Source organism: Topomyia yanbarensis, chromosome 3, assembly GCF_030247195.1.
Source record: "Topomyia yanbarensis strain Yona2022 chromosome 3, ASM3024719v1, whole genome shotgun sequence".
NCBI lineage: Eukaryota > Metazoa > Arthropoda > Insecta > Diptera > Culicidae > Topomyia > Topomyia yanbarensis.
Genome location: NC_080672.1, coordinates 168,063,225 through 168,079,205, shown reverse-complemented (window position 1 = coordinate 168,079,205; position 15,981 = coordinate 168,063,225). Strand labels below are relative to the sequence as shown.

The window sequence follows — 15,981 nt, the reverse complement described above, 5'->3', positions numbered from 1 at the left end:
ATTCCTCGGGGTTCATGTCTAAGCCCCCTACTCTACAATTTTTACGTGAATGATATTGATGAATGTTTTGTCAATTCCTGCACGCTAAGGCACCTTGCAGATAGCGGTGTGATCTCTATTCCAGATCCCAAAGCTGTCGATTGGAAAGGACCATTGAAAGATATTTTGAACAATTTGCTGGGTATCGAATTCTCCACGGCGAAAACTGAGCTAATCGTTTTTTCACGGAAATGTGAACCAGCACAACTGCAATTACAATTAAAGGGTCAAACTATAGCTCAGGTTTCAATATTCAAATATCTCGGGGTATGGTTCGAGTCGAAAGGAAATTGGGGAGGTCACATTAGGTATCCGAAATAGAAGTGCCTTGAAAGGATATTACTTTCTCCGCACACTAACTGGAACATGGTGAAATAGGTATTAAATATTCTTTTTCCAAGATTGCACTTGTTTTAACTCTTGCCAGCTAGATGTTCTCAGTGGCAAACACCAACACATTTGCAGTTGGATTTTGCTGTTGTTTATGTAGTTTATTATTGAAAACCATCGGATTGCGCTGGTGTTACTCCTCAGATCGTAGTTGAAAATGAGACACATCCAATGACCTGCTTTTGAGTCGAAATTGAGTGCTGTTCACGACAATGTAGTCTGGTTCGGAGCCGTGCGCAGGACACCGATGTTCTGTCGTGTCATCTGAGTGTGTGTGTGTGGAAGTATATGCTACCATTCGTGTTGCACGCGGAAGGAAAGGGGGGGGGGGCAAGTCATGCTTTGGGGTCCACTTACACGATCCGTCGGTCTCCTGCCACTGGTGCGATACGTTAACGGAAAGTCAAGATTGGTGGTACACGGTTCCTGTGGAGACGTTCGCGCGCACTATCGATGGGTGTTTAATGCATAAATTGTATTTATTATAGACATTGTTTGTTTATTGTATGCGGAGGTTACCAGCTATTTTTGAATTCATGCGTAGTAGTCTTAAGACTACAATTTGAATGTAACAAAGTTTTGGACTTTTGAATAATCGATTTTTAGATGAGGCAAAATGTTGTAAACGGGTGAGGATTAACTTGAATGAAGCTTACCGCTAGAATGTTTTAAGACCATAAAATATATGTATGAGTCTGTCAACTCTTCTTGCTGATTTTCATCGAGGTCGCGCAAAAAACTTTCAGATTTATGGACATTATAAAATGCTCCAGACTCGCACAAACAGACAAGGCATTTTCTTTCGCAACAAAAGTGCAATTTTGTACGTTTCTCAAATTTGTGTATTCTGATGAACATAATTTGATTAGTTATAGTTCGTATCTGTAATATTTCCGTTCCATTTTTCAAACAAACGAATATGCTTCTCCAGTGTTACTTGGTAGCAGTCTACGCCTAAGCGCATGTAATTTATACGCATCAGTAAATAAACTAAGAAATATAAATTCAGACAATTTATGGATTATACAAAGGATGAAAATATGCTGTGAAAGATTTTCTCGTGATATTGATCCCTCGAAGACGTTTCAAAATTCATAATAAAGATACATATTTAAATCAAAGCACTCAGCAGGGTTTGTCTTAACCAATAATGCTGCAAAAACGGAATAATACCAAATGGCCGTGGAATTGCGATTGGTTACTCTTAAAATTGACCGGGTTGTTCTATTCGGATCTATTTTCAGGCCGAAACTACTGCATTCAAATTTCTCTGGATGCTTCTTTAACGTTAGTGGTTTTGCTCTACATATTTTGATTGGTTTCTATAGTATTAAGCATCTGCTGTATTTGCAGTAATTTATTTGGTTTGTAGTTGAATTTATGGGTAAACGATAACATTTTAATTATTACAATTTTGAGTAGGGAATTAGCTGGTTTGATTGTGTATCATTTTATGCATTTAGATATCATCAATGTTGAGATCATCACCATCCTCTTCTTCGTCTGCTAGTTTAGTTGTTTTCTTCAACTCCGGTTTGGTCGGTTCTTTGCGCAGCGAGTCTGTTTTGGCACGGTCATCATACTCAATCTCCACTTCGGAATCATCTTCGTCCTCAGAGGATTCTTCTTCTTCCGCTTCCTGGAGCCATTTGACAAATGGATTGGCTTTCTCGTGAATTTGTGTAGCAACGTCTTTGGAAACGTATTTCTTGCTCACCTTCTGAGACCACTCCAGGATAGCTTTCTCCTCGAGAATGTCAGTGTCATAGAACAACTTCAGAATACCAGGAACCTTATCCATAAGCTTATCGGCGTGCAGAGAAATAATCTGTTCCAAACCACCAATAAAGTACTTTTGGGCTTTGACATCGTTGTGTGTGAAACGAAGTAATAATTTACGATGTTTGCGAGCTTCTTGAACAATGTTAGCTGTAAACAATAATTCTGCCAAAACAAGAGTAGACTTTGCTTGAATATCTAGACGACTGGCTTCAGTGGCAAGTTCCTTGTGGGTTTGTACGTTATCCAACTCGCCCGAATCACGTTTTTTCTTGACCAGCTCGTAGAAAATGTCCAAACGTTCCTTCTCGGTCTTGTCAAAGTCATCGGAAACTGTAATATTTTTTGCTCCATCGGTAAGATCTTGCATACGAGCCCGAACTGCCTCTTCCGAAGTGTCCACCGTCCAATTGACGTCATCGTCGCCATCACCTTCTCCGACCTGTGAATCGATTGTCTCATCTGCTGTACCCGTAGTATCCGCTTCGTTTACCGTACTATTATTGGCAGTTGAATCATCGCCATTTTCGCCGGCCTTCTTTGAGCGTGTTCTACGTTTTCCTTCAGTCAGTGAAGCTCCTTGACTGGCTGGGTTGACATTCGGGGGGTTCTTGATAATGAAAGTGTTTACCTTATGGTTGACCTCGAGAGGACCGTGGAATCCACACGCTTTACATCCTTGCGAGATGGTACCTTTCTTGGATGACACAAGCAATTCGGTTTCGGGATTATCACACTCTGGACACAGCACAAACTTTCGGATGAATCCGTCTAACAGGTCCTGCAGTTTATTCGCATCGTGAGAACCATTGACGATAAAGCGTTCATTCTGTAATATGTAATATACATTATAATGTAACCATGCACAACTTTATACAATTTTTACCTTATAATCGAATTGTGTTTGAGCTCCCAATTCACAACCAAAATACTTGGTCGGATACGTCGCTGGACGTCCGATAGCACGAGCAACTTCTGCCATGTTGACAATGACTGTTTTAATGCCGTTTCCCTTTCCTTCCACTTTAGCGTTGATTCTTGGCATCTTGTAACGGTAAAACACGTCGGTAACATTGCGATTCACGTTGACGGTACCCATGATGATGCTGTTATTGCTTCTCGAGCCACACAGATGAATTGACTATTGAGGAAAAAAAACTCAATTATTAATCTTATTTACAAAAGTTAAAAAATTTTGCAATCTCACATCTAATAAGAGCGCCTTCTTCTGTTTAGATTAATTGCCGTTTTAACAACTTATGAAGCGTGCGCGGATTGATTCCTCCTCGAAGTCTCAAGCACCCGTATATTCTGCTTCCTGCTAAATCACGGTCCGTCTGTCTGTCGGTCTGTTCACCGTCTAGTGATCTTAACTGTAAGCTAAATTCATCTGCTGCTGTTGGTGTGGAAGGTTCTGCGTGTGTTCCCAATGAACGCACTGTCCTTGTTTATGGTCGCAATTGTTGTGGTTTTCGATGCCGATATTGCTGGTAATTAAAACTCCGTCTTCGTTTTGTTGTGGTATCGCGGATGATATCAAAAGCATTTGTATATTGGTTATGGATTCGTGTCTTTCGCCGACGCGCAATGACGATAAGTTTGCACTCGCACAATCTACTGTGATTTGAGCGCTCCTCTTTTTAGTAGGAGTAGTATGGGTGTAATTCCGAGGAAGGATTTGGAACAATTTTAATGGTCACACTGCAGCGATGTCTGGAATCTGCATACAAGGGTGGGAAACGGGAACGAAACCAAAATAAAAAACAAAATGTGAAATGCTGATATTAAAAGATAAACTAATATTTCAAAAACATAAACAAATGAAACGAGAGAAGGTGCTGAATTAGCGAAATTATCGAATAGAAAACTTAAAAGTGAGCGACAGTTCTGGGGAAGCTAACCACGCAGTTCGCAGGTTTTAATGCTGTATACTGTGTTACAAACATACACGTACTGCTCTTTTTAGCGCAACGTGGCGCTATTAGGCAGCTGTCTAATCCACAAGCAATTTGATTGAGTTGGGTTTCAATAATGGTTGTAGCTACTACTGGTTTTTGTTGTAACAGTCGAATCAGTATGTATCAATATAATCACCTCTTGCTGAAATGCTAACGTAGACGGATATCGTTTTGGATGCTGAATTTTTAGACAAACTTTTTCGGTAAATGCAACGGGTTGTTCACGTTTCTCTAAACGGTTGCAATTTCCGATGTCTATTGCTGGAATACTTTGAAGTCCTGGAAACAGAAATAAAATAAGCAGATAATTATTTGCAGATAACCATTTGTTTCATGTTTTTTTTATTCTTTTTTACAAACCTGTGACTTATGCTACGCTGTCGAGAAATCATGCACAATGTATCACCTAAACTCCGTAAGAAGGGAGAAAGCGGTGCTCCTTTTAGTGCTGGTGTTTCTGTAACAAAAAATAAGAAATACAAATGAGTAGGAACTTGCGGTAGTTTAAAATTTATAGGAAATTTTTAGTGATTTTTCCCGGTTAAATTAAATATCGTGAGCGGATCTTCCAAGTATTTAGCTTGTACACGAGGGTGATATGCTGTCACACATATTCATAATTCACATATTCAGCCGATCGCACAGTGGTCCCAAAGAACAAAAAAGTGGTCTTTTGATTGTGACAAAATTGTTGACTTTAGCAATGTGGTGTTTCTTGGAATAAAACTCCCCTTCTTTCCGTCGTATTGGATTGATGATTAATCCCCCTAATAGTGAGTTCCGAAATTTATTTTTTTCAATAATTGATAGAAAAATACTTACTTCAACAAAGTAGTAAATAAACTCATTACAAACACTTTACCTGAAGACTTCAACTCTCTAGCTTTTATGCTTTTTGCGGATTATACGTGATTTCTCGGAATACCTTTTCCTGGAAAACCATTTTCCAGAAGGTACCATTTCTCAGAATGACATTTTCCGGAATGTATTTTTTCTTGGTAATTTTTAATACTATTGAAATCTTAAGTAAACATGGACTTAAACTTTGAGATACGTTGCACATAGAACTATTTTGAAAAAAAATAAGACATAATAAATTTTTGAAAAGGCCAATCCACGGCGATCCACCAGCCTGCTTCACCAATGTGCACAGGCTGTTGATTGACTGTTAGTTTGGGCTGGTGCGGAGTATGAAAAACATAAAAAGGCCCATAACCGCTTGCGGTCGCCCCGATGAACCACTATCGAGGCGTAATGCAATAACCATCTTAAAGCAGTTGTCTGTCAGGTGCTGCTTGATGATGTTTGCAATACCGTCAAACCCGTCAACCTAGAGGAGATATTAATAACAAGCAAATTTTCATAAATATTATCTGGGGGAGCGGGCATAGCGTAGTTGGTAAATCGATTTCTTTGTACGCAGCTCACCCGTCTTCAATTCCCAACGACGCACATAGGTTTGGAGATTATTCTAAAAATGTTTTTCTAACCCGATAAATGACGCGAATGACTCTAAGGTTAAAAAACCTCAACAATCGAAATAAAAAAATAATTAAAATCATTGTCAGTCTAGATAAATCGTTCAGCTCCCACCTTTGTGGGGGTATGGCGTGGGACCATCATTATCATCTTATTTAAACATTAAGAGTTTACATCACTGTAGAGTACGAAAAAATCTGCAAATTTCGGGGATACTTTCCTTGGCGTAGAAAAGAATCGAGATTCTGTGAAATGGGATTCAAAATACTATTTAAGAAGCAAATGAAAATAATATTTTTCAAGTATATGTTCGCGTTTTCCCACAAATTTATTTCTTAAAAATTCTAAAATGGTGTAACCACTTGGGATCAATAAAATTCCAAAAGTAAAATCAAACAACTTTTCATGTTCTAGAGTAGGTAATCTTTCAGAACGCAGTTAGCTACATAGCAGGTCTACACAAAATAAGGTTGATCTGCGAGGAATGTGGTTATTGGATTTTCCGGAATATGGACTTTCGGGAAATGATTTTTCGGGAAATTATACATACCGGGAAGCGGTTTTCCGGGAAATGGTATATTCCGGAAACTGGTACATTTCGGGAAATGGTACATTCCAGGAAATAGTTTTCCGGTAAGTGGTATTCCGGGAAATGACATACAAACCTTTTTTTATATATAAGGCATTATTTGTGAAAGGCCCCTCAAAAACAGTTTTCTTCTTGATTGTTTCCATGATATAAATGTTCTAGAACATTGTTTGGACTATTAAACTGCTTTACTTTGCCGAAGACGGAAACTCACTATCGCTAGTATGTGTATTCGGTTGTATACCATTCCCCAGAAAGCCATTTCCCAGAAAGCCAATCCCCAGAATTCCATCCCCCAGAATGTACCGTTCCCCAGAAAGACATTGCTCAGAATATACCATTCCCTAGAAAGCCATTATCCAGAATGCTCCATTCCCCAGAAAGTCATACCCCAGAATGCCCCATTCCCCAGAAAAGTTAATGTTTTTAATGATTTCTTTTTTGTGGTGAAGGGTTTGCGCATTACCAAATTCAAGGAACTGGTGCGGTGTAAAGCTGCTGAGGACATGCCGCCGAATGTGGCCGCCCCTCGCAAGCAAACCTGTTATCCACTTGTATAACCGGTTTACTCGATCATAGGGATTGGTTTCTTCTTTCAATCATGAGCAGTTTTTTGATTGTGTATGCCAAAAAATTCTTGCACGCAAATTTGTGATATTTTCCTTTGACCGGTTTATTCAATCATAGGTGTTGATTCCTTCTTTTGAACTTTCTTTGAATCTGTATTAAAGTCGAAATGAATGCTCATTTTGACAAATGGTTTGGTGTGTTTTTAAAGCATACGATTACGGCGTAAAATCCAACTGTCAAAATTCTCTTTGAAAGGAAATTCTTGACAAACCGTTATAGGCCACACACAGTTTACAGCTTTAAATGAAAGAGAAAATCTTTCTCTTTTGCTTACTACCCACATCTTTGGTTGGAGAGTAATGGTTTGTCCAGAATTTCCGCAAAAAATGAATTTTGACAGTTGGCTTTAACGCCGTAATCATATGTTTGTCGAGGTTTATCTTTCATTTGAATTGGAAATGTTTCCTATGCAAATGTACGATCTACCCGAAATACATTCGAAAATATTTTCGTAGCTTATGCCAAATGGTACTTATACCACAGACTAACAGATATCATACTCGACAACAATTCTTCGCCAATGTTAGCGGTCATTTTGAATATATTTTTAGTTGGGACAGTGATCGCATTTACGATTATAATCCATATGTGGCGCCACTGATATACGGGATAGACCACTAGTAAAAAAAGTTCCAGGGTCTGAGGGTTAACTAATTTGTAAATGAGTGGTTGGAACCGTGTATAGTGTTTGGCGGAAACACCCCAACCTTCGATCGATATTATTAAGGAATTAATCATAGTGTTATGTGTTAGGTCAAATGGCCAACTACTATATAATGTCTTATGTCAGACGATGTTGTGTCAAAAGACTTTATGCTGAACAGAATAGTCTTGCTCAAAAGTTGATCACAAGTTTGCGTGCAAGTCATTTGGCATGAAAATTCAATGAACTGCTCATATTTGAAAGAAGGAATCAATTTCTATGTTTGAGTAAATCGGGTAAGCGAATGGATAACTGGCTTACTTGCGAGGAGCCACCGCTTTCGGTAGCTCATACTCAGCAGCCATCATTTCAATTACTTCGATAAGTTTTGGTTTCACCATATAACCTTACTTACATAACAGTTTAATTTTTTTGAATCCTAGCAAGGGGCCCTACCGCTTACTATGATTGTTGCCAAATGTCTCTCAAAACACACCTGCATTAGATTTTGAAATTTGTTCTACATGTTTCTATATGACAATAGTTCTTTCTGGGGAAAACACTTCAGTGTTTTATTTTGTCTTCATCGCAATATTCAACACAACATGAATTGGCAAATAATGTCATCCTAACTTCAGGTTTCAACACAATGCAAATCATTTCAAATGTGCACGAATCGAAAGTGAAGAATGTCGTTTGATGGAAGTGGGAACAAATACAGTAGTGATTCGTTGGTTGGCCACAGTCTATGTCCAACTAAAGAATTTGATTCGTTAGTTGGACCGACCAGCGAATCACGACTGTAGCACGTTAAAAAGATCAAATCAATAAAAAAATAAAACTTCTGGGGAATAATTTTCTGGGAAATAGTGCATTCTGGGGGATGGAATTCTGGGGAATGGTACATTCTGGGAAACGACTTTCTGGGGAATAGTATATTCTGGGGGATGGTATTCTGGGGGATGGAATTCTGGGGAATGGCTTTCTGGGGAATGATTTTCGGGGGAATAGTATACAATCTGTGTATTCACGTTATCTGATTGAAAATAGATCTTTTTCCAATGTCGATAACTTTTAAACGGACATAAAGGGGAAAGCTAGAGTCTGTGGTATTATGTAGGGTGTTTGGTTCATGGTTACGAACGTCACGAGGGATGATTGACTGTCATATTTGGAGAAAAAAATTATTCTACACATACTATAAAATCTCAACCATTACTAAGTTTGTCAACAGTTGTTACGGCGTTTAATTAGCAAGGGACTGGAAGGTGAAGTATATTTTTCAATATTAAGAGCCATAGTACTCAAGAGAGAGCAAGGAGTTGAAGGGAGAAAATTTCCGACAGCATGAAGTAACAAGTTGCTTTACGCTTGTCCGGACATGCCGTAGACTCAGGCGATTCGCATTTCTAATGCCAAATGATCTAGACTCCTACGATAGCAGACAAAAAGTTTAGTTGCCGGTGAGCGAGCTCTAAGCTTGCATATATGATCCTTCCACGCTTTTCTAAACTTTCTCCCTTCAACTCCTTGCTCTCCCTAGAGTACTATGGCTCTTAATATTGAAAAATATGCTTCACCTTCCAGTCCCTTGCTTATTAAACGCCGTAACAACTGTTGACAAATTGACCCAAAAGGTCGTTAACAAAAAATGGTTAACAAAAAATGGTAAAAATAGACATTACTAAGTTATTGAACTTTTTGTGTTAAAAACTTAGTTGTCTTAAGATAGCTCTAACTCAAAAAGTAAATTTTGTATTTCATTTTTTTTTCAGATCCATTGGATTGGTGAGAAAATTTCCCATTGAATGATGTCCTCACATGTTTCAGTTAGTGAGGTTAAGTAACCTTTTAACAGAAATTTATTTAAAATTTAACAATTTTGATAGATTTTTGGTTCATTTCGCGAAAATTTTAATAGTCAACATCACCATTTTCATAATTCGGATTGTTAAGCTTGAAGAGCTGCATAATTTGTTCTTTGACATGATACACTTATCTTTTTTTTGTTTTCATGTGTTTGGGTTTTTGAACATGGATATTTTTATCTCATTTTTACTAACACTAGCTCTTATTGGAAAAATATGGCACTTATTGTACGTTATCTCATTTTTACTCGAAAGCCAGGAAAATTTTGCAGAGAAAAATGTATTAATACATTTCAGTTAAGCGAATTTGGTATTCTTTTAGAAGTTAATTAGTGTAAAGTTAATGTTATTATTAGCATCTTCGTTATTTTACTTAAAGTAGTAAATAATACACATTATTATCATGGAATAAATGCATCTCAGCAAGTTCTACAAATTTTTCTTTGACGCCATTCAATTATCTCTTTCAGTTTCGAAGCAAAATCATTTTTATCACCTCGTTATGCAAAAACAACGATTTAGAACCCACTATATTTGTGGTGAGCTCATGCTGTGTTAACTATTAAATTGCAGGGATAAAGTATCACATCCCTAGTAACAATTAAGGTTTTATGGTTGTTTTATAGCTACACATAAAACATAGATTCTATTTGTAGTGTGTTATAACACTGCAATTGTTACTTGGGATAACAAGTTATAGAGAATGTTAAGGGGCACCAAATAAACAATATTAACGATAAATTTATTTGATTAATAATTAGAATAATTACAAAACTCTCAAAAACGCTAATTTTGAGTTATTTTACTAGTAAAAAGTCATTTAGTACACGTAACTAAAAGATATTTGTACATACATCGAAAGGAAATTGTCTCAGCTTTCCAATAAAGTCTTAGAAATAATGATATAAAGCATATGTTTTAGATTAGAGTCTTCTAAGCACTTGCAAGTCGATTGCAGGAAAAGTTTCGTAATGAAATTACAAAGAAACTATAAGAGATAGGAATATGATGTTGAAGAACAAATTATGAATCGTTTTAAAATTCAACTTTTGGAGAATAGATATTGCTATAATCATAATTCATTATTTTGAGAAAATTAACAAAAACCTCATCAAAAGTACCAACTTTTAACTACTTTAAGCTAAAAGATAATTAAAACTAGTTAACTGAAAGATATGAGAACACCATTCGATAAGAAATTTTCTCACCTTTCTAATAAATCTAAAAGATTTAAAATGCAAAGCATACTTTTTGAGTTTGAAGTATTTTAAGATAAATAAGTTTTTCACACAAAAAGTTCAATAACTCTAAGATTTGATGGTATGTGTAGAACGATTTTTTCTTGAATATGACAGTCAATCACCCCTCGAAAGGTCATGAACCAAACACCCTGTAGAGTCCTGTACAGAGGAATGCGCAATACTGCCTAAAATGATGCCCTCTTCTTTGTTCCTGGCACCCACAGTTTTTGCTGTAACTTTAAGTGACTTCATACGAGTTACACAGTGGAGTGAATTGAAAACCTCCTGTTTCGTTTGCTTATAGCACTTTTTTCATAATACTGTTTCGTGTAATTTATTTTACATTGTTACAAAAAAATAAAATAAGCTGAATACAGTGTCTTGTTTAGGCAATTGAAATATTTCACCATGATCTGTACGAGCCTTTGTATAGCATAAACAACGTCTTTGGGGCAAACTACTCGGTTCGGTAAACAAATTAAATTGCAAGAAAAGCACAAAAATACTGGAAAATCCGATCTCCTCGAGGCGACCTTTTATGGAATAACTTGAGTTGAAGCTTGTCTCATTCTGTCATCAAGATGACATGACTGTGGGAATAGGGCCCATTCCCATGTACACGAACGATTGTATGTGGGACACAACTTTTTACACTAAAACTGTCATAACAAACGAAAAAATGTCAGTTGACATTATTTCATTTGATTTCAAAATATTCAGTCGATATCAATTTTTTGTGTAACATATTGACATACGGAATTGTTTTCTACTTCGAACTCTAATGTTACAGAAAAATGTTCACCCAGATGTTGACCTTAGTAGTGGATAATCTCAACTATCGGTACGCTCGTAGGAAGAGTTTGAAATCCTCAAGAAATGCACGAAAGACTTCAGTTCAAAATTACCATTTCTAGAAACTGGAAGGGAAATGCCTATGTGGTTGCACGAACTATTGACGTAGGACCACACCACTACATGTAAAATTTTCTGGTTAGTTTGTTAGTATGCTGATGTATAATGGTAAACGAATTACCAGCGACTTATAGGACTGCCTAGGACAATAGAAATAGGGAAAAATTACCTTACAAGCCAAACAGACTTGATTCTACAATGGACTTTTTTGTGCTGACCGTTTGTGGTGGTTCCCAAAGCTGAAAAATCAGTCTTCCTTTGGATAAATTTGCTCATAAAAACAAGATTTCATGTAAGCGTGCCTCAGTGTACATTAGAGTGACAAGAAAAGAAATGACCCGTATCGATCCAACCCTGAGACGATTCCTAGTACCAGCTGGAGTACTTTCTCCAAATTGGAAGCAATTCGGTCAATTCTAGCTACCAGGCCAACGTACCTGAACTTTGTATGGGATTTTTCGACAATTTACATGGAGAAAACCAACTAGCTCGCATTTGCGCCGCTAGATGGAACTGTATGCATCCAATTATTACTAGAAGTGAAGATGAAATGAAGAAAGATAATTTAATTATCTACAACTTTGTCAAATATTGACAATCCGGCTTTGTTAAAAGACTAAACTTTTATGGAGATGAAGTCTGAGTCAGTTTTGTATGGGGCCTACTGCCGCTCTACAATTATGCGTCTCATGTGTATATGGAATCGCATAGCATATGGGACAGTTCTGCGTTTTGCAGCCTACCAGTGTATGGTTTGTGTATCAGTAGTCTACTCGCATGAACTAAACAATTTTGTGAAAAAAATGGTTAAGTTTAGCTCAATAACATGTTTAGAAGAATTATAGTAAATAATAGTCATGCTTTGGTTAGAACATATTTATTTTAAAAAAAAACCTTGGTACCCCTGATTGCAAGGATAAGTTTGGTTTTTCGAGCCCCTAGTTTATCCCAGTTTTTTAAGTGAGATTCCAGTTTTTTTATGAAAACATTGTGCGACTCAAACATTGCACCCAGACATCCTTCAGCACACGGATGAAAGATACGCACACAGCAATCCACATCTACACTAGTGTGTGGAAAAAAAAGAGACAACTGGTACCACGAACCTGTGTACGTATACCTTGTACGCACATGAAGTTTGACGGTGCAAGTGAAATCGTGCATGTATTTTTGTACGAATTAGCATGTTCGAGTTTGTGTACAAAATGTGTATTTGAAACGAGCTCAGAACAAGAGAAGTATTCGATGTTTTTTTGGGAAGAGAAAGCCCCTGGATTTGCTGTTTGCACTGGTGCCGAATTTAGCGCGCAAACCCCGGTGTCAGGTACAGGTGTCGTGCTTCTGAGCAAGGTCTCACATGACAGTAGCGTTTTTATCCTTTGGAATCATATCTTAGAAGAATTTCTGAGCGCAACAAATTTCGAACATTAATTTTAAATGTCTGAATTATAAGCGTTCAAAGCCTAACCACTTTTCGTTACATATTGCATTCGTTGAATTTGCACCCTCATATCGAATACAAAGACGTCAAAAATTTGCAGCTGATCGGCAAAATATCTTTTGGACAATACCTAAAACACACATATTCACTATATACGACAATTATGCGTAGAGGGGGTGGGTATTGCGACCAAATATGACATATTGTGACATATAGTAGAGGGGAAGTAAGATAGAGCGTTACGTAACATGTTTTACTGAAGAAAATTTTTTGAAGATAATTACTATTTTGACCCAAACCAAACAAACGGACTGATTTAATTCGCAGACATAGCTTTTCCATGAAAGAACGTAACCAGATACATTTCAAATATTCCGCCAACAACCAGGGACCCAAAACAATTCTATTCCGCGAAGATACTTGATTTCCTGGAATACCATTTCCTGGAAAACCATTTCCCGGAAGGCCATTTCCCGGAATGTACCATTTCCAGGAATATCATTTTCCGGAATGTGCCATTTCCCGGAATATCGTTTCCCGGAATGTGCCATTTCCTGGAATACCATTTCCCGCAATGTATCATTTCCCGGAATGCCATTTTCTCGAAACGCATTTTTTCTCGGTAATTTGCTATATTATTGAAATCTGAAGTATTTTGAGAACATTTGTATTTAGAACTACGTTGCTTTCCTAATATTTGATTGGTTCCCTTCACAGCTTGTCTTTGTTCGGTGATCATGTTAATGATTATAAATCAATAAAATTATATATGCATGAGAATTAGGCATATGTAATTATATTTGAAATCATTATCAATCAATCAAAGGTCCAGAAAACAGATTATGCTAAAAAAAGGCGAAATCAAAGAAGGTCGTAATTTAATTTAAAATTAACAAAAATTCGAAAAAATTACCACGAAAATTTTAAAGAAGGCAAATCCATTTCATTGCATTTATTGTAATTGAATCAATGAAATTCCTTAAATTATTTCCATTGATTTGCTCTTGTTCCAAAGAAGGCTAAATCACATAGAAATTTTTAATACGAAGTGAAATATAAAATAACTGAAGGCGTTTTCAATGCACTGGCGCTGTAAAAAATATTAGTGAGAATAAAAATCAATAAACGTCCAAGAGTACTTTCAGAGAAACTTGGTATAGATTAAAATAACATTCTACAACTAATTACAAAGAAGAAAGTATATTTATAAGAAGGCAGCATCTCAGACAGATGCATTCACAATCTGTAAAATTTCAAAGGTTCCAGACAATATTAATGCCTAAATTTTAGGGAATGTTTATATTTTTTCGTTACCTTTTACTTAATCTTCATGAAAATCAATCAACGTATTCAGGGCATTTGTTAAAATGTTGCCAACGGCGTGGAAAACACTGCCTTTTCAATTTCAAAGATGGCCGCATTTCGCGGCGTTCTAAATTGAACGTTAAGGATTTACTCCATTCTATTGCTCGACATAAGCATATTTCAGAAATTTTTCTTTTCGTAATAAAGAGGTGAATGGGATTCATAATACGACTTATGCAGCACAAAAATATTAATTTCAAGTAATTTGTTCAGCATTTTCCCGCCAGCACGTTTTTTAAATCCGGGCCTGAAATCTATCTCCTGTAATGTACCAGTGCCAAAAACTCATTTTTTCCGATTCCTTAGAACGATAGCAACCGGCTTACGTAGGATTTTTTTTTCACTATTTTAATTATACGCGAAACGCTGAAATTATAATTAAAATCAACACCCCATATCCGTCTTTCAATTTCATTGCTTTCGTTTCTCTTAGCCTTAAATTTGCCAAAAATAGCCAACAAAATCGATATAGATATCATTTATTAAAAAAAAACTAAAATCTTTCATACGTCGCTGTAGAAAATAAATTTGAATATGCTGTGAATATTTCAAAATGATCAAAAAAGATTGGTTCGATGTACATTTCGGACCAGTTCGCCTTCCATTTTCTGTATCAATTTAATTTAATAACAAAATTTCGAAATCTTAAAAATTCTACAGTAGTGTATTATGCTTTTCACCGAAGATAACCACGCGACGGAATCGATTCAAAATAGTAAAAGCATTGAAAACGTACCATTTTGACTGAATCCGCAGAATTTGGAACAAATATCAGGTAAAATGTAGGGTCTGTTGGTCAAGAATTAGACATGCATGAATTTATTCACCCCTTCACTACCTGCGGTTGGAAAATTGGAAAGTATTTGTTACTATTTTAGTACCCATTTCATTTATTGATATCCCACCCATTGGGGTGCTTTTTATTCCCCACTCGATTATTTAAATCCTCCCAAGTTTCTTTTTGGTTCAAAACCAAAGCTGTTAATGATTAATTTAAATTATAATAGGTTAAATATTTAAAATGACATCATCGCAATCTTGTTCTTTGCTAATTTTCAGTAATAACCACTGTGGTTATTACTGAAAATTAACTGTGCTCTAGGAGATTTTACTTACTTTAGAACATGAAAAGTTATTTCAAAATATTTTTAAATTTATTTTGAGTGGTTACTGTAACCACTCAAAATAAATTTAAAAATATTTTGAAATAACTTTTCATGTTCTAAAGTAAGTAAAATCTCCTAGAGCACAGTTAGCTGCATATTAGGTCTTCTAACAATAATTTTGGTCGGTGAGGCACGAGTTTTTTTTATTTTCCGGGATATGGTATTTCGGAGAATGGTATTCTGGGAAATGACGTACAACCAATCAATGTTTATTAGATTTTGAATTGAGTTTGACGTTAGAAGTTTACTCTTCGCTGCGTTTTGATAGATGGTAGTCGAATCGAACGTTAGATCGCCAATAAAATAAGTCACTATAATATCGACTGTGAAGCGTAGGTATCCCAATTTATCATGAGAGCAAATGTCGACAAATATGATGGAGTTCAATGGTCGTTGTCAATACCATAATTACCGGCACTACAGATTTACTTAGCGCACCCTTTCTACGCTTTTAATTTGAACATCTTAAGTATACTAATTA

The 15,981-nt window shown here is 36.4% G+C and overlaps 1 protein-coding gene across 5 annotated transcripts in view; it reads right to left on the bottom strand.

Moving 5' to 3' along the window:
• Positions 1 to 1,248: 1,248 nt before the first annotated feature.
• The window catches only part of LOC131687048 (eukaryotic translation initiation factor 5), a 31,851-nt gene continuing 17,118 nt past the window's right edge, over positions 1,249 to 15,981 (bottom strand). For 3 of the 5 annotated variants that reach the window (XM_058971085.1, XM_058971088.1, XM_058971086.1), the window contains 4 exons: positions 4,527 to 4,623; positions 3,416 to 4,445; positions 3,095 to 3,349; positions 1,249 to 3,037 (listed from right to left, as the gene is read on the bottom strand). In XM_058971085.1, coding sequence (XP_058827068.1) covers positions 1,889 to 3,037; positions 3,095 to 3,307 — 1,362 coding nt within the window. In that variant the 5' untranslated portion in view covers positions 3,308 to 3,349; positions 3,416 to 4,445; positions 4,527 to 4,623 and the 3' untranslated portion in view covers positions 1,249 to 1,888. The remainder of the gene's footprint in view (positions 3,038 to 3,094; positions 3,350 to 3,415; positions 4,446 to 4,526; positions 4,624 to 15,981) is intronic. The other 2 variants (XM_058971084.1, XM_058971089.1) reach the window with 2 other exon arrangements.